Genomic DNA, 24,785 nt, shown 5'->3' on the forward strand with positions numbered 1-24,785 from the left:
GATGTTATGATGTTGCCAGGAAAAAAAAGAAGCTGGAATGGTCTAAAGCATTTTAATAACAACTTGTCATGCCCCTTACTTTTCTACAAAAATCAAAACACACACACTGTGTCAGACTGTTGCTGAGGGCAGCATAGGACAGAAAACTGTTGACAGACACTGTGTCCTATCTTTAGCTTTCTGTCTTTGTGTTTATTTCAGTCTTTCTTGTGCTGAGACACTGAGCCTGCACACTGGAGTGCATTGTCCTGCAGCAGGGAGCACTCCGCTAGCTGGTTTAATTGGAGTGCCATCACTTAAGGAACAGATTAGGCAGTAGTGTTGGAGACATCTTTCAACATTTGCCAACACACGCTATGAATAGAGTCTGTGTGTGTTTGTGTGTGTGTGTGTGTGTGTGTGAAAGAGAGTCTGTGTGTGTGTGAAATAGGGGGTGAGGGTCTGTTAATGTTGCTGAAGTGACAAATCATTCTACACTTGCGTCAAACATTTAGATTTTTCGACTCTTCCCACACAGGCACGCTGAACTCCTATTTTTTTTTTTTTTTTTGGAGCAGGATAGACCAGACACAGAAGGACGAGCAGACAACACCAGCTGTTTGCTTGTTGTTATTTATTATGATGTCATCACAGCCTCGTTATTGCACGTATCATAAACACTGAACTATTGCTTTGTGACTGGCCAGTTCCAGAGTTCAGCTCGACCACAGCTTCATTTCGCTGCAGAGATCTTGTCTTGTTTCAAAGCCCAGAGGCCAAGGACACATTCTGTTATATAGCGGGGGCTACAGCACAGAGACCTTTGTAGAGCACATGGCAGTTGGCAGAGGCTGAATACAGGGACAATGTCCGTAGTCGATGGCTTGCTGTTTGAAAGGGATATTCATGAGTAAAGCCAATTAAGGAAGATTCCAGGGAGTTAGTGAGTGCATGAGATGATAAACTGTAGTGTAGTGTAGTGAGAAAGGTGATGTATTTCAAAGTGATGCATTTCCTTTACATCTGAATCCCATTTTCATTTTCCCATACACTCTCCAGCTCCTTTATCTGCCCTCCCCTCATCCCTTTTCCAACCTCCTCAAGGCTGCCTCGTTGGCATGTGCTGCAGCGGGCACCCAGATCTGAGTCCTTCAGTGTCCGTGTGGGCTAGCAATCTGTTGGTGTGGCTTAGGTGGTCCTGGCTGAGACTAACTCATCAGCAAGTTTCACACATCAAGTGGAGATGAGGTGGCAGGGGAAAGGTTGAAGGGGTAAGGCGGATTGAGAAGGAGAGGGTCAGTGGGAGAGTGTGAGACTGTTGTCCGAGACTAGTCCCCGGACTAAGTGAGAGGAGAATCAGGGTTAAGTGCTCTATTTGTGCGGCCATTAAAAGCTGGGAGTAGAGTACTGGGCCTTGCTGAGCCAAATCTCATCAGTCACTGCCAATTTGAATCAGAACCAGCAACCCGTTTTTTCCTCTTTCTATTCCTTTTCTTTTGCCCTCTCCTCACCCCTCCTCCCACCCTCTTCTCCATGCAGACAAACACACATTCCAGCAGCGGATGTGGCGGTGGTTGTCCATAGCAACCTGCCATGCGGGGTGTATCTTGTGGGAGCAGGACCACTGAGTGAATGGCTAAGCCGTCTGCTAACAAAGACTGTGAATCTCTGAGATGCTTTGAGCTTCCATAGAAGCACTGTGACTTCTGGGCTGTGGGAGTGCTTTACATAATCCAGCGGCAGCTCCCCTCTGCTCTGCCACATCGCTCTCTCCCTCCTGCTCTCTGCGCCTAACACACACGCCCCAATGTAGGTCGGTTTCGCCTTGGCGCATCCTCTTAAATTCTCCCAATCTATCATTCAATGTGATAATCTCAGGGTGCTGTTGGAGTCCGGTCAGCAGATGAATGTTCAACAGTTCTGCCTCCACCTACTGTGTGATTTTTTTACATGGAGAAAACAGATTTAAAATGCTTGTCTGTTGAAGAAAAATAAGTGATTCTGATCAAAATATCTTGTTAGAAATATCAAGTATAACAGTAACACTTTATGTTAGACAGCATATTATAGTATGTGACCATTTAAGATCAGTCTAACAATAATTTACTGCCATCCTAAAGGCAATAAATTCTTGCACAAGAGGCCACTCTTTAAAATGAAATATGCTGAAATGTGAAATTAGTCCACTAATTTAAGCTATTTAGATTTCCTTAGAACAACTTTATTCATATGCGTTTTCGTCATTTATTCCCCCCTGCAGCAGAGAGTTTGTCACATTTCCAGCCAGAGACAGAGAGTTTGAAGGGTATGAATGTTTTGATAAGTGTTATGTATGTTATGCATATGAGTCCTACTCTAACATCCTTTTGTTAGCCGTGATCTGCCAGCAGCTGACACCGTGTGCTCTGCCTCCTCTTGTGAGCCTCTCTGGGACTGCCGAAGCCAGCTGCTCCACTGTGCCTCTCAACGTCAACACATTTAACACAGGCATGTAAACCGCACACTTCAGTAAGTCGACGAGTCAAAGACTTCATCTTAATGGTATATGAGCTTCTCTTCCCCCTTCCTTCTTTTATTGGAGCTGCTAAGGTGTTAAAAAAACTTAAAATCAGTGTGATGGGAGTCTATCAGAAATATCCATTTGAAGGCTGGAGACTTCTTTCTCCATAGACTGGAGAAAGACAAGGGGGTGGGGGGTAGAGAAAGTAATTTTAACCTAAGAATTCCTTAGAGTCACTGGTTCAACATTTCAGGTAAACAATCAATGGCAGAAGGCTCGGTAGGGAATAAAACTAACCGGCATAGTGTTGCCCTGAAACATACACTCTATACTGAGGTCACTTTTACATTTACCAAACAAGGATTTGCAGCTGGTAATGTAAAACTGACCTTTTTACAACCTCTGCCTGGAGCACTATCGAACATACATTAAGGCACATCGCCAAATTCAAAACAACACCACATACCGTATCAGTGGGGCACAAAGACATAAGCTACCACTCCCCTGTAGTTGGGAAAATTCAACATGTGTTCAGCAAAGCAGCCGGTTTTCCTTCATTACTGTTTGAGTCATTTGAGTACAAATTCATAATAAGCGAGTGAGACAGCCATTTGTTTTGGTTTGACAGAACTATCCCAGCACTGTCTGTATTGACAGTTTTGAGGCAAAAGAAATACATTTGCTCTGCTTTTCAGTCCTGCCATTAGTTATTATTAGCAATCCATTACAGCAGTCCCTCTAAGCAAACAGGAGTTTGAGAGTGGGAGTGAACATAGTGTTGCTTTGGTGAACACATGTCTGGAATTATGGCCATTTAGATAAAGGGATTCCATGATCAGAAATAGAAAAATGAACATTTGTATCAAAAGCAAAAACAAAAACAGCCAAAATGGGTTTTTTTTATACAGATCTAGGATGGAAATCACATCTATCAAGATGTGATCAGATGAATTCTCAAACTGAAAATTGTGTTCTGGCACAGTATAACTGTAAGTTGACTAGTTTGATGGATTTTTCTTTTTTTTTTGTTTGTACATGTCCGTTCCAGCCGCTAGATCCTATCCAGTTTATGCTTCTGTCCACATTCATTCTAGGGTTACAAGACTGTAACATTGTGCTGTTTGAACCATCAGTAGTATAATATACAAATGTACAGATACACAATAGAAATGCATACATAATCGGTTATAACAATGAGACCTACAAAAAAGCATGAGAATAAAAAGTCTGTGGGATATTGCAGGTGAGGCAAGCATAGCCACAAATGTGCATCCAGACTGAGGGACACACACGCCCTCCTACCATGATTAAGCACATGTCTATTTACACCGCATCATAACAAAGCTATCAAAAACAAAGGCTCCAAAAATTCCTCCTAAAAACTTTTTTTGTTCTTTTGTTTCTCTACTTACAACAATGTCGATTCCATGTATGTACATCCCTAGAAAATAATTTAATTATAGTTACACACTTTCTACATTTGTGAAACAATACAGTTCTAGTCCACAAGGAAGGTTGTGTGTTTGTTTGTGCGTGTATTTGGGTGTGCGTGTACATATGTGTGTGTGGGTTTTTGTGTATGAGTGTGTATAGTGTGTGTATAGTGTGTGTATGAGTGTGTATAGTGTGTGTATGAGGTGGGGAAAGATGGTTGAAGGGAGATACTGTTCATGGATTGGCTAACAGTCGCAGGGGCAGGTTTAGAGAGTGGACTGTATGTGGTCACAGAGAGGAAGTAGTGGAGTCGACAATTTCTCTCCCGTTGCACACGGTTGGGACGTAGTGGGCACTGACAGAAGCTAGAGAAAGAAATGGAACAAGAAGAAATAAAGTGAAGATAATTATGGGGAAAGACAGGAATGAAGCATTAGATTTGTACTTATAATTGCGCTTAAAAACATTTCTCAGATAATGATTTGTGCTGGCAAAGGGATGAAAAGCATTTTCTTACCACTAGCAATAATATCAGTTATAATATTTATAATATTAATAATATTTACAGCTCCAGTATAGAAGGTTGGATGTGAAATCATGCACAAAAAAAAAAAGTCTTATGGTCATAATAGTGATGGAGGCCGATACACTTGTGTGGAAAGAGCATTTTTAGGATCCTGAGGGACCATAAATGCATTTTAGAAATGGGCACCAACTTTATGTTACAAGCCCCAATCCACCAGTAATGAATGGCATAACTTGTCCTGTCAGTGTGCTGGTGTGTTTGCGGTGATGTTAATACAGTCTAAGAGTATCAATAAGCTATTTCATATTAAACGACCACGAAAAGTACAGCTGCAGAAAAATGTGAGTGGTGGTGTAATGCAGACTTAATCTAATGACAATAAATATAGTATCACAGCCAGTTTACAAGTCATTTGGAAAAACAATTGATTGATTCAATTGATCTTTTCATTGAAGCAAATAAGGTACTGTAGTTGTACATTTAGTTTGGGGTGTAATGTGTGCTGAGATATTTTTTTTGTTTTTGTCTTGAAATATGTTGTTGTACTTGTTCACTTCTCAGCGGCATTCCTCTTCCCTGGTATCTCAGTGTACTGCTCATTGCTACAGCTCTGTCAGGAGGATGCCACTGTTTGTAGTTTAACTAGTTTGTAGTTTGTAGTTTAACTAGTAACTAGTTCATCCGTGAACTTGCTATGCATTAAAGGTCGCACCGTTGGACTAACAGTGGTCGATATTTGGAGACCTTGCTGGGTTGGGTCATAGCATTAGACTCATCAGACTTTTTTGAAACTGTTCTGTGTCTTTTCTATAGGAACAAAATACAGAAAAATACAGAACACAAACCCCTAGAGACGTTATAATTCAAGATTTTGTTTTCCCTGTAGTGAAACAGAGGGCTGTCTGCTTTGCTGGGTATTGAATTTTGACAGAGGCATACTAAAAAAAAAAAAAAAAAACGGCAAGAGAGGGATGCTCTAAACCCCTGTCTCTTTAAAAAAATCAGGTAATTGCATGTAACTTACCATGAGATGCGTATGTGGTGGCTGCCCCGCTGACACTGAAGCGATTCAGGTTAAGCCTGTGGCTGGTCACATTCTTCTGGGGCTGGAACATGATTATATGGACCTTAGGCGCAAACATACAGCCCAGCACCACGAAGCCGCTCAGGCTGACTGAGATACACATAGTCGTGGTCTGAACCTGCAGAGGAAAGAAGGGGGAAGAGGCAACAGTAACTCGTCGCCAGACTTTGATGGATAAATCTTATGCTAATGTAGAACAAAGTAATTGCCATTAAGAGCTAATTTGATGATAATAATCTATAATAATGAACATTTTTCAAAGGCACTTTTTGAATGAGTATCACAAAGTGCTTCACAGAAAATAAAACACTAATAAATTAGAGACAGTTTGATAAACAGTAGATAAACACAGAGCACAAAAATGTCTCAAGTAATTAACCAATCTCTATCTGTACACAGAGCCAATGAGGCCTGTAAAGTGAGAGGGTAACTATTTATTTGCAGACTTTGTTACGTTGCAACAGTCTAGAGGATAACAATTACAGGATGGATCGATAAAAGACTTAATCAACAGAGACCACAGAGGCCAAACTTAACAGTATCTCAGTGCTTTAACTCCATTCTCTGTGATTTATTGTATGAAATCAATGATAAATACAATCTTATGCTTTCCTTAATTTTTGATTGCAGGCCTGCAGAGGTGTGTGCTGTATGTCCCTTTCAGGTTCTCATAATAATTGCTGTGCCTAGCTTTGTGTGGCGGTTAAGTGTTTGAGATGGTTACGGAGTTGTATAAAGGCAACGGCAAATCACAGTACATTGTACAGAGACGCACATTAGTAATCGTCCCGTCAACATCTCCTCTGTGTATGTAAAAATGCTTATGTGTGTGTGAGTGGGTGGTTGTCCATGCTGGTGATGTTATGCTTCTACCTGACTAATCTTAAAGTCAGATTACAAGGCCAAGGAAATGCTTATTTCCAGAGAGAGAGAGAGAAAGAGAGAGAGAGAGAGAGAGAGAGAGGGGAGAGTGGGTGTGGGTGCGGTGGGGTGGGGGATCAAATGAGCAGCCCTGGCATCAGCACTCTTCTCTTATGCCCTTTGATAAAGTGCTCTGTGTGTGTGTGTGAATGTGTGTGTGTTTGTGGAAGTGTGTGCTTAAGGTGAGTGTGTGTACGCTTAAGATTTGTATGGATCAGGTGAACACTCACTCCCCTTTGCTGTTAAATCTGAACATGTGTCAGCAGTTTGACGGAGCCTGTCTGTTTGTCAGCCCAGTACTGCAGAGCTGGGACATTTGCCAGCAGGATTAGAAATTGTTTTTAGTTGCCACTCCACCTGTGTACTCACAGTTTCGTGATCTGTGTGCTTTTACTAATCAATGTTCAGGAGACAAAAACACTGCTCACACAGTCACATTATAGGGAATTTTGTGGATAAGGGAGTCGTTCAACAAAGACTACATGTATTGGCTTTATTGCTAAGAGTTAGATGAGAAAATTGATACCAGCCTCATGTTTGTTATAATAATAGATATTTAGAATGGACATAGATAATTATTCTTTATTAGTGAGCTGGTGCTGGTAAGGGGATTTTCTCATCTTTGGACAGAGCCAGGCTAGCTGTTTACCCCACTTTCCAGTTTTTATGCCAAACTAGGTTAGCTGGCTGCTGCCAGCAGCTTCATATCTTCTCATTTAACTGTCAACAAACAAATACAGCTGCCAAACCTTTCCTTTAGGATTAGGGTTACATTTACCTGGTTGGGGTCAATGAAATGTGAGGGCATTTTCACACCAATAGTTTGTTCCCCCCTTTTCCACAATTTCCACAAACAAACTGCTTGTGAGTTCATTTGAGAGCGGATCTCTGTGCGGTTGTCTTGGTCTTCATCCGCATGCCATTACTGTGTTTATACCTGCCCAAACAAATCGCACCAAGAGGGGAGAACTAACCAGAGTCCAATTTAACTGGACTAAACAGCGCAGGTATGAAAACATCCTAAAACACAGAAACAAGTCTTTGTGTTGTGCGTGTGTTCAAGATACCCTGTAGTCACTTGATGTAACATAAAAGATGGGAAGAAAGGCCAGCCAAATTATACAGGTGGTGTACATGGTGAATCCAATGAACTTGGCCTCATTGAAGTTCTCTGGGCACTTCCTGGTCTTGAAGGCATACCTACAAGGAGAGAATCATGTTTCTGATTAGACAGATACCATCTGGAAAAACACTGACACCTAACATTGTGCAATGTGTTGCCACAAAAATAAAACTTCTGGAATTGAAAAACCAACTTGCAATTTCTTTTTTTATAGAAATCTAACATGGCATCAAAACGCAGTGAACAACGTGTCAATGCTGGAGAAAACAAAGCACTTCAGATAAAACCTTTCACTTAATGTTCACGGCAAATTGAACCAGCCGTAAAACACTTACACAGTACACAGGATGACCAGGAGCACGTCATATCCCAGTGACAGCAGCATGCTGGAGTCCCGTACATTACACTTGAGGATGACAGTCTGCCGTCGCTCTGGCAACGTGAAGCGCCGTGTCCCGGGAACCTCCAGCAGCAGCCACACTGACACCATCACTAACTGGACGGAGATTAGACTCAGACAGATGAACACCTGAAAAAGACAGAAGAGAATGGTAAGGTCATCAAGATCCACTGTCTGTCTGTCCAGGCGTCCATCTGACTGACACAGATGGATGGACATTATGCTGCAATCGCTCACCTGAGAGGATGGGCTAATGAAGCGTGGCCTCGCTGCACCCGCTCCGTCTTTCACGCCACTGAAAATCCTGGCGATTCTGTTGGTTTTGGTGAGGAGGGCGGAGTAGCAGACAGCAAAGGAAGTACCTAGGCCGAGGCGCCGCAGGGCACAGATGGCAGGGGAGGGTTTGGCTAAGAAGAGGAAAGTCATCGCGTAGGACATGAAGACTCCCAAGAGGAGAATGTAACATAGCTCCCTGCCTGAAGCTTTCACCAGCGGTGTGTTGTTGTGTCGGATAAACACCCAGAACACCAGGCCGGTGCACATGAACCTGGGGACAGGAGGGAAGTTTTGCAGCAAGCTAGACAAGCAGTTTCATGAAGTCACACTTTCGAAAGGGACTTATTAGATGTTACTATAACGTGTACTACATTGACTGTTTGCTAAGTCCGTCTATCCTTAGTTACTGTTGCTAAACTTTCATTCCTGACATAGCGCATATTATTGGCAACAATAAGCTGATGTTAGCTTTATTTGCTAAGTATCAGCTATCCTCACAAGTTGATAATAAAGAAGCAGTATTGTATCATATATCGCAGTGTACAGCTAGATAGTTCTACTATTGTGAGTATGATGAGGAAAAATGAGACTCCTGTTTAACCTTTTAGGATGAGAGCTACCTGATGTGTTTGACAAACATAATGTTATTTTGGGTGACATTGGCTGGGTTTGCTGGAGTGTAAACTCCCCCAAAATCCAATAAGAGACAGAACAGAGCTGTTAATGTCACCCTAAACTCTGATAGCATCCAGGATCAGCTTCCATATAGTGAAATACTGCACAGAGGAGGTGCTGGTTTTATTTAATGTAACCTCTAAAGCTGCAAATGAACATAAAATAATGCACTTTTTGGCCTTGAATGTATGAAAGTAATACTTTGCTAGCTTTACTACTGACAATAACAGAGCATTACTTCAGCAAGTTAGCTGGGCATGCTGTCAATTGCAGCTTATGTTTGAGCAAATACATTACACTTTTTAATCCATTCTTTACAGTTCTGCTCTTGTGTTTTTGGTTTTTGAAGAACTAGAAAAATGTCTCTCTCCAAGCTCTTTAAATGCATATTGCTCTTAGCACATGGAAAATCCAAAGCTTGACAGGCCTGCCATTATGGTTAATCTATAATGGCTAATCTATGATTGGATAATCACTATTCAGGGGAGGACTCAGTGGTTCTTCTTCAACTTTTATCAGCTTCTGATGGGGGGCATGGCTGAAAAAGTTTGACTGCCACTGCCTTAAGCCATCCCAGCACACAACATATAAACACACTTAGACCTCTCAGGACCAGTCGGAAATTGACATCATGTTGACAGCTCTTATCACTCACCCTACACAGGCGATAGTAATTGGACCAATGGCCCAGGCATCTTCCCACATAATATAGTCCTCAGGGAGGTCATAACAGGATGTCAGGTCGTCAGTGGGCCACTGGCCAGGAGCACAGGGCGAGCAGGTGAACTCATCAGCCAGGTATTCATGAGGCTCACAGGCTGTACAGATCCAGCAGCAGTATTCACCTGGGAAACAGGGATATGAACAGCAGAGTGTGACAGTCTGAGATTTTTCAAAAGGCGCTGCTGCTTGGCATGGTATGTCGCAATAACAAAAAAGAACATTGTTGAAATTCTGTCTCCTACCTGCCTGCATTTTCTTCATCTCATTACGTTCACAGGGGTCACTGCACTGCGAGGTGGGCACCACTTCTCTGGGCCAGTGGATCAGATCACTGCTCAGACTCAGACTCTCTGCCCATTCACCTACTGGCACATAACCGTAACGATCGCCAGAGCGCTGGTAGCTGAAGATGTTGTATCGGCCCATGCCGTCCCCCTGGGAATCAAACTTCACTGCTGTCTCACTGCCCGGTGGAGAGAAAGGGGCTGGAGGGGGTGAGAAGATACAAAGAATGGAAAAGAAAGACATAGGACGAGTGGAAAAAGGAGATTAAAGCTAAACAATCACAAACAATCATCCCATTGATGTCTCATTGATGCCTCTTAAAAGCAGCGGTGAGGACAGAGACAATAAGCCATGGTCAGTCAAGCCTTAGGAGTCCAGGACAGACAGTGAAGGGCATTACAATAGTGTTTTCATGAAGATCAGTCAGTTACAAAAGTATTTGCTAAGAGGCTATAAATGCCTGGTATGCTTGGTGATGTCCGTGTGTATCAATGGCCTCCCATCCTTCCCTAAGGTCACATAGGGACACAAATGGTGCTCTAAATTCAGATCTGACAAAGTTTATTACCAAATGCATCATTAACAAACTGCCCATAAAGTCATACAGGCATGAAGGCAGAGGACTGAATCCCTGGGCAGTGCTATAGCTACCCACACATTGATAGAATTAGCCTCTGGGTCTCTTATGTGAGGGAAGTACACTGCTGAAACTGCCAAATTGGTTTGTATACAAGTTGTTATGAAAGGATTACCATCTACCCTGAGGATGTGGGAACAGAAGAGATTGTAAAATTGGCAGGATGCTGAAACCATAAAAAAAGCAACAACCTAAAAACAAGGAAAAAAGCAGATACGGAGTTGGAAAAAAAAGTAACTTTCTGATGCGCTGCATGCAGCGTTGGACCTGACAGTGCTGACACTTGGTCGTTTTGACTCAGACAAAGTGGATGTCACTCCTACAGTGCCACTTCTGTCCTTACAGCAGAGCAATCAACCCTGTGCTGCTGACACACTGCACAGGACTGTGTGTTATATGCTGCTGCCTCCCCTGTCAAATGATGATGTGGCTGGGGATAGTGCAGCGTACGCTGGGTTTATAAAGCATCACTCTTCAATGTATAACAAGGCTCTTGGTCTTCAGTGAACAGCAGCATTGATGGTACAGTGCTGCCTTCCTCATATCTCTGTGTCATTGGATAACTGAAGAAATCACGGGTCAAATTCTTTCTCCAAACATACAGCTTGGGATCAGTGGAATGAATCAGAATACAGATTGCGAATAAGCTGTTGGGCTGAATAGTGTGTATGTATGTGTGGGGATGTGCGCGCAGACACACGTCTGTGTGGAAGCTCCATTAGGTTTTACTTTACAGTGTGATGGTTAAGGTATTGCTCTGAGCGCTGTGGGAGGCTGTGCTGACAGAACCAAAGCTCTGACCCTGCTGTTAGCGGTGTGTGTATATGAATGTGTGTGTACGCCCATGCAACACTGACAAGGGCTAAAGCTGTGCTATTGTTGTGAAAGCTCAGTGTGTTCAGAGAAGAATGGTGTGTCAGATGACAGCAGAAGGGGTTAGGGTTTATGAAATCCATAAATCACAGAGACAGCACAACCCTTTATCTTTCTTCTCTCTCCCTCTGTCACAGGAAATTCTAAGTGTCAAATCTTCTATGGAATTTGGGGCTAAATGTCTAGGTGACAGCTAAATGAAAATGATTTCAATAAGAAGATGCTGATAATATCTTTGGCGAAGAAGAGATATGAATCCATTATACTGCAAGTTGGCAGATAATAAAGTCTGCTAATAACACAGAGCAATAAGACAAGCCGGGCCTCCTCCTCTTAGACAGCCATACACACTCACAGAAACACTTTGCCACTAGCTAATTATCATAACTGCACCTTATTAGGACCTTAGATGTGTGCTGAAGCCTAATTAGCTGTATGTGGTAATTACGTGTAATACAGACTAAAGAGATAACGGCATTAGCCTACAGACCCATTTGAGGTCGCTGTATTGTCCTTGACTTCCTGCTAACAGATCACATTCAGAGAGCGATAGACTCAGAGGACTCGTGATTCCGTCCCGCAACCAACATCAGCGACCTTGCTGACATGACAGAGCAGCTTATCAGGAAAGTGTATGAGGCTGCAAGTTAGAGCTGGCGAAGGCCACCAAGACTCCTCTGGTGACTGCAGAGAGCTGAGACACGCAGCCCAGGTCCTTGACTGACGGACGCCACTCTCTCCCCTCGACACGGTCCTGGGGTACATTTAAAAGTCTGGTGTATATCTTTACCAAATTTCAAGGCTATCCATCCAATAGTTGATTATATTTTTCAGTTTGAGCCAAAATGGTGGACAGACAGACGGACAGACAGACACTGCCATTTATAAAGCCATGTGTGGCTAAAAAGCCTTTAAATTTTGGCAGATGCACAATAGACAAGTGAAGTTTGTCCCTCAGTTACATTTCTACAACACGTTTATGCGTGATGTAACTTTGATGAACCATTTACTGAACCAATTTGATCATTTGAAGAATTGAATGCGGTGACTGCTTCCTAACAGCGGATCAGGGTTTCCTGCAGTGTCTTACCACGTACTGTAACTCAACGTTAGCCCTAAAACAGTGATGATTGATGATTCTGTGTCATCTCATCCATACTACACTTCACGCGTACCCAGTCCTTTCCAACTGAGACTCACAGCGGGCTCAGCTCTCAGCACTGCCCACAGGTCTGAGCGACATCATGTGCCTGCGACGTGTCGTCAGCACTCAAAGGTGGACCACGCCATCTCAGTGACATTCTGCCCGAAATCATCCATGTTAGGCAATGGATCATTTGAATTGATAAATTGACATGTTTAGACAAGTGTTCTTTGTACACACTGAAAGATTTGGTTGCATTGAAAATCCAGTATCTGCATCATCTTTGTGAGTGCAACAAAAGAGCTGAAAAACAACAACAACAAAAAAACAAATAAAGTTAGGTGAGACAAACTGCTGAGCCTAACCAGATCCCTCCTTTTTTGTGAAACGCTTGAGCATTCCCACAAACTTGAGAAACACCTTTTTATTCCAGCTTAATTAGAAGCATGGTGAAAACAGGCTTTTCATTCAGAAGCTGAGAAATTAATTATGTTCTCGGCCATGTCGGGCTAAAGCGAAGCCCAAGGGGGATTGTGGGTATTAAAGGCGGGGAGAGAGAGAGAGAGGAGGCAAAGGGGCTTGGGAGGAATAAGTAGGAATAAGTAATCTAAAAGTGGGGAGAGAGAGAGGCATATAGACTCATAGGGAGATGGGAAACCTTTCCTTTCTGTGAGTGTGTGACTGAAAATTCAAAAGCTGTTGAGTTGTTGGCTAGGGAATTGAGAATTATATTTCCAAGCATCAATTCACCAGGATTTAATCTTGATTAAGTGAATAGTGCATCAAGGCTGATGCATAAACACACCTGTAAAATACAGGTAACATATACAAAATACAGGTAAAATATATAGATTGGCCCTGCGCTGTTAATGGTGAGACCAATATTTGTTGTCCCTCTTTTCTTCCATAGGGTAAATGACCTTAGACATCTGTGCCCTACAAAGACAAAACAGGAAGTGAAGGGAAACACACACACACACACACACAAACACACACACACACACACACACACACACACACACGCACCTGAGCATGTATAGATATGGACACAGGGATGCACTCGTATGTCACAAACATAACACACAGACAGATTACATTAACTATATTTGTTCTCCCTGTACATTCGGTCCCTGGGGACCGCGACGCTGCCTGGGCCACGGAGCAACAGGCCACAGGGGAATAGAGGACTGATAGGGTGGAAGGAAGGAAGTCTAGAACAAGGAGGGAAATGTGTAGGAGAAAAGGTGCAGCAGCGGAGGGCTGAGGCTTGACTGAAAGAAAGGTGGTGAGATAGAGGAGACAAAGAATGAAACGGCAGGCCAAAAGCAAGAGGTGCTGGGAAGGAGGATGAGCCAGGAGACAAGATAAGGGCAAAGAAAGGAGGGAAGTGACAAGGGAGAGGAGGGAGAAGAATACTAGAAAAAAAAGAGAGTAGATAGCAAAAGAGAAAAGCAAGGAACTGACGTGACGGCAGCAGAGATATAGGTGGACGGAGGAAAAGCCTTTAGGTGGCGGAATCAATAGAGAAAAGGTGAAGGATGGATGGACAGATGAGCAAAGTGAAGGAGTGGAGGAACAAACCGACGGAGAGAGGCGGTGGAGGCAGGAGAGCAACCTTGTGGAGTCTGAGTGGGATGTGCTGTTTTTGAATGTAGAGAGAGTAGGACACTTTCTGCGTGAGAAAGAGAAAGGAGAGATATAGAAAGATAGAGTGATGAAGCCTGAGAGTAAGAGAGACAGAAGGAGAGAGTGACAGAGACGGAGAGACAGAGGAAGAGGGTGAAGAGAAAATGAGGGAGAGAAGGAGTGAAGGTTGTTCTCTAGCATCTAAACGTTGCAGTAAGCTCTCTGCTCAATATGGCCCTGAAGGCACACCGCCTCTGCTAACACAGACATATCACACACGCACGCACGCACGCACGCACGCACACACACACACACACACACACACACACACACACACAGCACAGAGAAGGGGGAATATCACATCTATCACCACTATTTGAACAGAAGACTGCGTGCATGTGTGTATATACTGATCTGTTTGCTGCAGAACGGGGAGGTGGGTGGGTGGGAGTTGAATGATGGCTTTGAGAAGAGTGTGGGTCGGGGGTGTCTGCAATTTCATGCTGGTAAAGAAACAAGCATTTCAAGCTGGCTCTTTGTAAAAAAAAAAAAAAAAAAAAAAAAAAAAAAAACTGACTGTTTTGCACGAGTTTGTGTACATGTCTCTTGTGCGTACGAACCTGTGTGTCTAATGTTCGAAGTATGTAGCAAAGCCCTATAAAAATGCACAAATGCGCCCCTGTGTCTGTTACTAGTTGGTTGAGAGCGGTTCCCGCGATCTACCAGATCACTTCAACAATGGACAATAGTGTCGGCTTCATTACCATAGCAACTAGCGAGATGGGGCTAGATGAAGAGAGCGGCATTTGAAAACACTCTCCTAACCACACAACATACTGCCTCAGTGCACCACATACGCTGTCAGTAACACATAACAAAACAGCCCCATCGCAGCTAAAGACAGCCTGCTGTGTTGTGAATGTAAAGTGAAGGAGAGGGGAGAGTAATTCAGTGTATTGGGAGGCATGAAGATATGAGCGAGATCAAACTTCTAATAAACATGCGTGTGTTTGTGTGTGTGTGTGTGTGTGAGGGAAGGAGATGGGAGTGAGATAGAGAGCGCCGAACAGTGTTGGTTTTCCGTTTGCTACAGTTCAGACTGAGAGCACTGCGGATGGTGATGCTGCAGTATTTATACCCCACATTCAACCTCAACTCACCTCAGCTCCTTCCTTCCATACTGTAGATGGAAAGATGTATATGTACGGCTGTGAGAGTGAGTCATTCAGGGCTACAACAAACGCTGCCACAGTTCCCAGTTTAACTGTACCGCCACCTTCAGCTTCCTCATAGTCTTATCAAGGCAGAGTCTTTTTTTTCTTTAACTGATACAGCTGTTTGCCATGCCGTCACTGTCATCACTGACACTGAGCTGCATACAAGTCGAGATCCTTGTACTGGCTTGTTGCCTTTCAGTACTGCAGAATAAAGACATGCGCCTCATGGACATACATCAGTAGTGAAAACAAGGGAGGGAGAGTGGGAGAGGGGAATGTAAGGGAGGAAGATGATCATATATAGAGATGTGGGGAAGTTACACCTCCTCTCTTCTCCTCTCCTCTCCTGTCCAACTTATTCCACAGCATTTTTTAACTTTGTGTAAATCTGCATATCTATCCTGTCCCTCTCTGTATGCATCCTATAAGGGAGTGGTTATCAACTCTGCCAACCGGAGGCTGCGACTGCAATCGCCTTGGCTACATCCTCTCACTCTCTCTTTCTCCCTCTCTATCTTACTCACACTCTTCCTCTCTCTTTCCTTCTTTCTGTCTGCCTCCTCTCAGACTGAAATGCTCCGAGTCCTTTGATTTGTAGCAGAAATGAAGATGGGGAATTTCAAAGAGAATCCTCTTCTTCTGCTGACGCACGCGGTCCCACTCCGGCATTGCCTCAGTGCTCCCTTGTTTCTTCCCTCCTTCCCTCCCTATCTCTTTTTCTGTCTTACTCCCTTTTACCTTACCCCAAACTCTCTTTTCTCACTTTAGTCTGCCTGTCAGTCTTATCTGTTAGCTTCCTTCCCCCTCCCTCCGTATGTGATGCCATTCTTTCGTCCTCCATGCATCCCTGCTGCTCTCTCTCCCCAGCGTCCTGTGGCAAAGCTGCCGTGTTAGTGCTGTTTGTCTGGCTGTTTTGATGTCTGCTCCTGGTCACGGTTGGTGGAGGAATAAGCACCTCTAAACCTGTGTCAGTCCCCGAGACACAGCAGTTTATTTATAACGCTTCCTTTGTACGCCATCTGTCAGTCAAGCCAATCCTCTGTCTCTTCTCTCCCAATTCTACAGAGACTGACAGACAGACAGGCAGCCTGCTATAGGAGCTATTATAACACACACAATCTCATTAGTGCAAGAGAGAAAAATATGGCTGACGGATTAACTGAAGCTCTCTTTCCTCAAAGCAACTTTGTAGTATCGTATCAATTACGCATGGGTAATAGGTGTCAATGGCAGGCTGGCTCTGACAATACATAGCAATTAAGCGGATTTGTCTCAGTACTTTTTATGTTCTGTGGCTTGGCTGCTTTTGCTGAGGAGAAGGACAACATCCCTGTGCTGTTCATGAGAGGACTGTTAACTAGGCGCAGCGCTCCTCACATTCCTGTCTATTTCTTGTCTATCCTTCCCCCTTCCTCCTCAACTTCCTCGCCAACATTCACTTCGTTTCCCTCTTCATCCAACTTGAACACCTTATCTAGCACTCTTCACTCTCTTCACCACGGTCTAGCTGTCTTACCTGTGAAGCTGACATTAAGGATGTAATCCCTGTAGAGTCTGCGCCCGTCCAAGGCCTTCATGCTGTCGCACAGCTTGGTGGTGTTGAAGCACAGACTCCGTTGCATATGATGAAGGGCATGAGCCATGGCGTACACCGCATTCACCACAAACATGATCTTTGACTCTGGTTCAAAGTTACTCTTGTCCATTGACAAGTCCTTGTCACACGGTGGGAGGAGAGCTGTCTCTCCCAGTCCAACAGCTCCACCTCCTCCTGTTCCTCCACCACCTAAGGAGCACTGGAACCGCTGCTCCCAGAATTCCCTGTACCAGGGATTACGATGGTTTTTGACCGGGTTCAAGCTGAGGAAGTAGCGGTTGAATTCTGGCACGGGATTGGCTGCCAGCTCAAGTGTGATGGCTCCTTCAGCGGTGACCTCATTTCCCTTGACAATGCTTTCCTGTGCACCCCAGCCATCGCTGGCAACCCAGATGAAGGAGGTGTTAAGCCTGGCAGCAGCTGCCAGCAGCTCTCTGGCATCGTCACTGCGCAGGAAGAGGACGGCCACACGAGCATTCGGCTTCTGGAGGAGCTGACGGATCACAGCTTCATAGGACTTCTTAGCATTAGAACGCCCCACCTGGACAGAAAGAGGACATTGAGGTAATAACAGATGTAATGCTCCTTCTACTCCCAAATAAGTTTAAGGTCCTTATTTGAAACTATTTATCAGTATCATTCAGTCTCACATCAACATGTGTAGCAAATGAGATGAAAAATGTGACTGTGAAAGTACCCAGAATGAGTTCTTGGAGATAAGCTTTCATTTTCTGGCTCACAACTGATAACAACAATGTAATATAAACCCCATTTGTGTGCAAGACAAGATAAGACACGGAGACAAACTTTTATAAGCTCACAAATTTTGCACCCTGTTCATTGTTACTGGTGCAGCTTCGGGCCATATATCAGTGTGACACTGCAGATTAAAATTTTGTCTTTTTGGTATTTGACTTTGAGCAATGGTTGCTTATATTAATGCAGACTGGGCCACAGGAATAAACTCAAATGTTATTGAATTCTAATGCATGCCCCACCTTCTCTGAAGTGGCGATACAGATGTTCCTCATGCGCGCCTCTTGCTCGAAGGCCTCTATACCAGTTTCACCATAATCACCCTCCGATGCCACGGTGGACACGTATGTCCAGTTGAAGAACCGGAGGATCTCGGCCATGGCTTTGGCCTGATAGAAGTCAGGGGGCACCGTGCGGGCAAAGTAATCATAGCGGGTTTTATCGCTGAGCTTCGCACTCGTCGACGCATAGCTTATCTGAGGGATCTGGAAGAGCCTTAGTAGGTTTGCAACCTGAGGGGAGAGATACAGAAAAAAAGTAGTTTTAAAAAATTTAACTATGACAACTTTCTGATGAATCACAGGAACTAAACTTTTATTGACTGACAACTATGTTTCTGCTTCTGTTTGTCTAGTACACAAAGACATGAAATGATAAGGTAATATTTTACTCATGATTTTGTTTCAGAATAAACGCTTTTCTACAATTTATAATTACAGAAAAGAGACATACACTTAAGTCAGAGAGACTGACACCATTCTCTGCAACATTCTCCATAAAACCTGGGATAATTCCCATCATTTCATTTGAAATTAGTCCTTTTGACTTCATGTAGCTTGAGTTTGATTTGAACTGAGAGGTGGCAGCAACAGAGCCATTTACTTTATGGCAGTTAATGAAGCACCTGAAAGAAAAAAGGAAAGGTGTGGGAAACTGAAGGATACTCAGAACAAGTGATGAAGCAACTCAAAAACAAAAACATTTAAAAAAAAAACTAAAATTTTTTATGTACTACACAGGAAGACCTAGGAAGATCTACTCCATGCCACTGATGAGATTCACATTTTTCAACTGATGAGATAAATATTTGATCAATATTGGGGATTCAGCACAATGAAGTTGTGAAATTAAAGTAAATGATAATATATTTTTGATAGAATACATCTCTCCGATGCTCCTGAACACATCGTGGGTGAGTAAAATAAATAGAACAAATAGTGTTTCAGTTTGTTGGGATATCCTGTTTCTAATATGGTCCAATGGGGTAAAAGCAGAATCTGAAAATTGCTCATTTGTAGCACAACACACTGGAAAGTGCCTGCGTAAAAAATGATGTGTAAAAGATGTGCAGGGTTAGTGTTACAGTTAGTGTATTGGAGAACAGATCTCCATGTGTGTCAAGCTCTTCAGTCAAATAAGGAATGTAAGTTTGATCAAAAATGATTGGCACATTGACAAAAGCTTGGAAATAAGATGCACAAAAATAACTGGAATGATCCTTTAATAAATCTATTTTCTTTCTTCATCCAAGAAAAATTTAGAACATATTTAGAAGGTTGCTGCTGATAGGAAAGGCTTCATGCATAACGTGATTATTTAAAGATAAAAGACAATGCAGCAAGTGTAGGAATATACGCCTATGGAGAAATACAAGATAACACACACGCGCACACACACACACACACAAACACACACACACAGAAGTTCAATAAATCACTGACTCATGCATTAGTGATGGACATCATCTGGGGTCTACTGATGTCCATATAATATTCCCTTTTACTGTTGATTGGGGTTTGGTCACGTTCGCTTCATTAGAATTTTAGTCACAGATGCCAACACAAACAGTGGAAATACAATTGCTACACATACTCATGCGCACAAAGACATGTAAACATACACAATCAAACATGCGCACGTACGCAAATAAACACAAACTACACAGCCATTCTGTTCTTGCCTCAGTTTAATCCTTTTAGAGCGCATCACTCTGGGCTTTTCTATATTTCATTCACAGCTCAGTTGATGAGCTGTTTTGACAACATGTCAGAATCTCATTAGACTAATAATGTAAAAGATTAGAAAACACACACATACATATGCTGATGTGCATGAGGACAGGTCGACACGTACGCAAACACCTGTACTGACACACACACACACACACTCACATGGGCTGCTTATAGTATTTTGGGCAGGTTTTATGGTTTTAAAATGGCAGTTGACTTAAATGTCAGGGAAGGTCACGCTGCAGAATGTAACTGCATTGCTCCATTACCTGCCACTGAACAATGGCCACAGCTAGCTAAGAGGCCTGTCTGTAGGGACACAGGGAGTTTACTCTGTTAGTGAAAGCTGCTCCTTTCCTTTGAGAGCGGGAAGGGAGATGTACTGTAGGAACGGGCTGAATATGAGAGACGAGTAAAGAAAAAAAAATGAAAGGGAAGGAGGAAAAAATTGGTGCAGTGGAGGGGTGCTGTGTGTTTTCTGCTTGGAATGCAAGTCACACACACGCACACACACACACAGAGACACACACACACACACACACACACACATGTACGAATGGAGGGGAGGAATGATGCCTGCTATGTAAATGCCTTCAAGGCATTGGAGTTTAGTTGTGCATGGTTAAACATAAAATAATTCCCTATTACTTCATTTAAAAGCAACAGACAGGCTGGCCAAGTGGAGAGGCATGAAGGAGTAGCTGGATTAGCTTCACTGGCAATAGATCAGAAAGCAGAGCACAGTTCGGGTCTCGCAAACATCGCTGCCCTCAGAAAAGGCAGGTAAAAACAACAGCAACGGCAACAAAGAGCAACAAGAACGAGCTGCAAGAAAACAAGGGATAATTATGTTTGATGAAAGACGAGAAACAGAGCAGATGTGTTAACAATGGCTGCCCCAGGAAGGAGGAGGAGAAGAAGAAGGGGGCTGAGGCCAGCATACACTGAGCTCTCCCCAAATAGCCGGGAGGGACGCCTCTGAATGCATATAAAGAAGGAGAAAAAAGGAAAGTAGGCAGTGATGAGAAGGAAGAGAGCAGCGATTTAAGGGACTGAAAAAGAAAAGAGAGAAAAACATAAAATGGGAGAGAGAGAAGAAGAGAGGGTGAGAAAGAAAGACAGAGAGACAGTTGCAGAGATTAGGGATTTAAGGACTGATAGGAGGAGGCTTTTGTGCAGTCACAGAGGAGTAAGGGAGAAGGAGGTTTTATGCTAAACTATGCAAATTACCCAGCTCTGTGACAAGTGCTACAAGAGCTGGTGGCACACACACGAACACACCAATGGAACTTGATTCTAAGAAACAAGCACACACACACACACACACACACACACACACACACACACACACACACACACACACACACACACACACACACACAAAACACACATTCACATGCAGTCACATATACTCGACACACTGGCACTTCCATGTCACTGGAAGTCAGCCTTTGCACTCTTGGTCAGGGAAAGAGTAGAAGAAAGCAACCGAGGAAGTGAAAAGTAGACAAAGAAGGTGAAATATGTTTGTGTGACTATCACACTACCTGTGTGTGTGTGTGTGTGTGTGTGTGCGTGCGTGCGTGCGTATGTGTGTGTGTGTGTGTGTGTTACCTGTATGGAGACGCTGCTGAAGGATCCTCCTATGACTCCAGCGATTGCGAGCGGGCTGTCGTCCTGCAGAGCGTAAGATCCGTCTGGACAGATGAACTCTGTGTCGTCCACCTTGGTAAGGGAGGCTCTTACAAACTCCAGAGCCTAGACAAGCACAAGCCCATAGATATTTTATATCAAATGCTGTGCACCGTACTGTGTAGCATATGGTCTATATCATCTATGTATTCTTAATCAGCCTTTGGATTATGTTCTTTGTAAGAAATATGCAACTTAAAGACTGATTGATAGTTTTTTGGGTTTTTTTTATAATGCAGAGTTTCTATCTTCTTGAAGGGACAATAAAAGTGTATCGCTTTAGACTAGGGTTTCTTAAATGCTTTCAGTACAGGGTCCAACTTGCAAATTAATTGTGAGGCACATTATAACATACTTCCGGTTTGTGGACAAACAGCCAATGAACCTGCAACCTATTTCGGGAATTCTACCGGCAAGAATCAGGGTTTATACACTCAGTCAAGGAGCTCATTTTATAAGATCACTAGATGCATCATCTCTAAGTATCTCAGCAATAAAATACAATCATCTTTTTGAAGATAGCAATCCCTGAGGGGAAAGTGTCGTCTTTTTTTTTTTTCTTCTTATATCCGGCTCATTTCTCTCATCCCTAATAGCCTCAATTTCTATTTCTCATCACCATTTGAGGCAAAATCCTTCACTCGGAGTGGATACAATAGAATTTCAAGGTATATTTACTTTACTTGAATATTATGCTTTAATGAGACCTTATAGTTTTACTTGATTTAAAATGGAAACATTGCACTTTTTTACTTCTGACACCACAAGTTACTTACTCTGCAGAGCAACTTTTTAAATATAAAATGTAGCAAAAGCTCAAGTCGCCCGGCAGCACAAGAGAACAAACAGCTAATTAAACAAACTGTATCTGAGCTGTGCTGTGTCTAAAAGGTTGTATCAGCATTCACAGGTAAATGCAGATACAACTGAGCGCTCTACAACACAAAAATAGGGGAGCCGCTCAGAGAATAAATGCTCTAACTGAGCTATAATTATATACACATAACTAGCTATCCAAGTGGTTTGTTGTAATTTGGTAAAGTATGAACAATATATCTTGGGCATTTATGTTTCCATAAGCCATATTTGAGTTTTAAAGTAAACATCATCTTGTGCAAATGAAAGCTAAAATGATGTGGATTTACATATCTAAGATTACACTCTACACACATTATGTGAACAGTGATTTAAGTGGATGGCAGGCAGCAGAAACATAAGATGAAAAAAGCATCTCAGAATCATCTCTGATTGAGAAACAAACACAGTTTGTGTACAGTGTTCATACTCACGCACCTGCTCCAGTGCATAGGTGTCTCTGGAGCAGGTGTCCAGGATGTGGACACCAAGGGAGACCCCGGGCAGCAAAGTACTGTCCTTATTGATTCTGTCTATAGCGAACAGCATGGCCTCCAGCCTCTGGATCCCTCTGTCCTCGTTCACACGGCCACACTCCTCCATCCCAGCACCTTTTTCATGCACAGGGAACAAGCCGCCGAGCACCAGGTCGCCCTCAATGCGGATCTCTCGGCGGGACTGAGGTGGGTCTCCGACAGAGAGCAAGACGCCCCGACACATCATGACCAAGACTAGAGCGGGAACGCAGGCCACCATGTTGGGCTCAGGGAAGTTTAGGATTGTCAAAATGTGAGGAGAGGCTTGACAGAGAGTGAAACAGAGGGAGGTGAGGGGTTGAGGGTGAAGGTCAGGGGTGAGGGGTTAAGGGTGAGGCGTACAGTGCGTGCTGGGGTTGAGTCAAGTGGCCGTGGATGCTTGGGTGGGTTCGTGGCCCATGAAACGGTCAGGGAGAGCTGAATTGGACCGCACATGGAGGGGCACACCATCTGGACATCAGTCCTGCTTGGAGAGAGGAGAGGAGGAGAGGATGGAGACATAACTCAGACACACATGTCACAGAACAAATCACAAAGCTGTCAGAGGCTGCACGATGAAATACTTTTCCAAGTGTTACTATAAAGTATAAAGACAGCAAAGTAGACCTTTATTGGAGTTTTGGGACACTGTTAACAAGGGCTCAAAGTCGTTTCCACTTCACAGCCAAAGCCAGGCCATGACTAAAAGGGATATGGAACTGTTTGGAGATTGTACCCCACTCTTCTCCAACATCCCCCTCCCTTACATCACCCTGTAAACTTTCTTCTTGAAAGTGTGTGTGTGTGTGTGTGTGTGTGTGTGTGTGTGTGTGTGTGTGTGTGTGTGTGTGTGTGCGCGCGTGCGTGTGTGTGTGTGTGTGTGTGTGTGTTTGCCCCTGGTTGTATCAGGATTAGCCAGCTTAGATGGCTGGTTGATACATGAGCCCAGACTTCTCATGCCACAGATCAGAAAAGCTTCTCTAATCTGATCTCTGTTCCAACAATTCTCTGCTCGTCCATGAGTTTATACCCGTAAGTATGTGTGTATGTGTGTGTGTGTGCACGCGCGCGCCTGTGTGTGTGTGTATTATCAGATTTATTGCTCCCCCTCTCGCCTGCATAATTACAGTGTGAGGACTGAATGCATTTTACCATGAAAGAAGCTAACTGACAACAATGAGGCCAACAACAGCTGATGTTGCTTATCATAGCTTACAACTCAATTAAAGCTATCACTCTGTGTTTTGACTGTTTCGTTCACTAACACACTCCACCTCTGCTACTGTCAGAGACCGTCTAAAATATTTCAGTAGACAACACAGCTAGAGAACTTGTAAACAAACATGGCGTGTCCCAGGTCAAGGGAGGTGATGCTGCTGTTTAAGCTTTAGATACTTGCTGGGACAGCGGGAAGAGGTGGGGTCAGGGTAAATTGTCGGGTGAGCTTTTGAGTGGCAAGTCCTTTAGGATGGCAACGTTAGCCTGTCGGTTGGTCGGTCCTCCACTTTCATCCAGGCTGAAATATCTCGACAACTAATGGATGGATTGTCATGACTTTTGGCACAGATATACATGGTTTCCAGGGGATGAATCATAATGACTCTGGTGGTCCCCTGACTTTTCCTCTAACACCACCATGAGGTTGCCATTAATGGTTCCGAGTGAAATGTCTCGAGAGCTATTGGATGGATAGCCATGAAGTTTGGTACAGATATTCATGTCTCTCTCGAGGTGAATCGTAATAAATTTATCCTCAGACTTCTCATCCAGCAGCGCCATCAGGTCAAAATTTCTGTTTGTCCAGTACTTTGATTTACATACCTGCAAAACTAGTGCTTATTATCAAGCGTTAGTATGGTGACATGCTAAACTAAGATGGTGAACAACTATGATAGTGGCTTAACCTGTGTTAGCATCACTATCACAAGTAAAGCCTCA

At 43.4% G+C, this 24,785-nt stretch overlaps 1 protein-coding gene across 2 annotated transcripts in view; it reads right to left on the reverse strand.

Annotated features, from left to right (window-relative positions):
- Positions 1 to 607: 607 nt before the first annotated feature.
- The window catches only part of LOC111228466 (metabotropic glutamate receptor 3-like), a 39,293-nt gene continuing 15,115 nt past the window's right edge, over positions 608 to 24,785 (reverse strand). For both annotated transcript variants that reach the window (XM_022754354.1, XM_022754353.1), the window contains 11 exons: positions 22,771 to 23,331; positions 21,400 to 21,543; positions 18,019 to 18,288; positions 16,940 to 17,561; positions 9,884 to 10,126; positions 9,574 to 9,763; positions 8,205 to 8,514; positions 7,903 to 8,096; positions 7,512 to 7,644; positions 5,464 to 5,641; positions 608 to 4,278 (listed from right to left, as the gene is read on the reverse strand). In XM_022754354.1, coding sequence (XP_022610075.1) covers positions 4,202 to 4,278; positions 5,464 to 5,641; positions 7,512 to 7,644; positions 7,903 to 8,096; positions 8,205 to 8,514; positions 9,574 to 9,763; positions 9,884 to 10,126; positions 16,940 to 17,561; positions 18,019 to 18,288; positions 21,400 to 21,543; positions 22,771 to 23,088 — 2,679 coding nt within the window. In that variant the 5' untranslated portion in view covers positions 23,089 to 23,331 and the 3' untranslated portion in view covers positions 608 to 4,201. The remainder of the gene's footprint in view (positions 4,279 to 5,463; positions 5,642 to 7,511; positions 7,645 to 7,902; positions 8,097 to 8,204; positions 8,515 to 9,573; positions 9,764 to 9,883; positions 10,127 to 16,939; positions 17,562 to 18,018; positions 18,289 to 21,399; positions 21,544 to 22,770; positions 23,332 to 24,785) is intronic.

The sequence above is a fragment of the Seriola dumerili genome, unplaced genomic scaffold (assembly GCF_002260705.1).
Source record: "Seriola dumerili isolate Sdu_G_001 unplaced genomic scaffold, Sdu_1.0 BDQW01000219.1, whole genome shotgun sequence".
NCBI classification, from domain to species: Eukaryota; Metazoa; Chordata; class Actinopteri; order Carangiformes; family Carangidae; genus Seriola; species Seriola dumerili.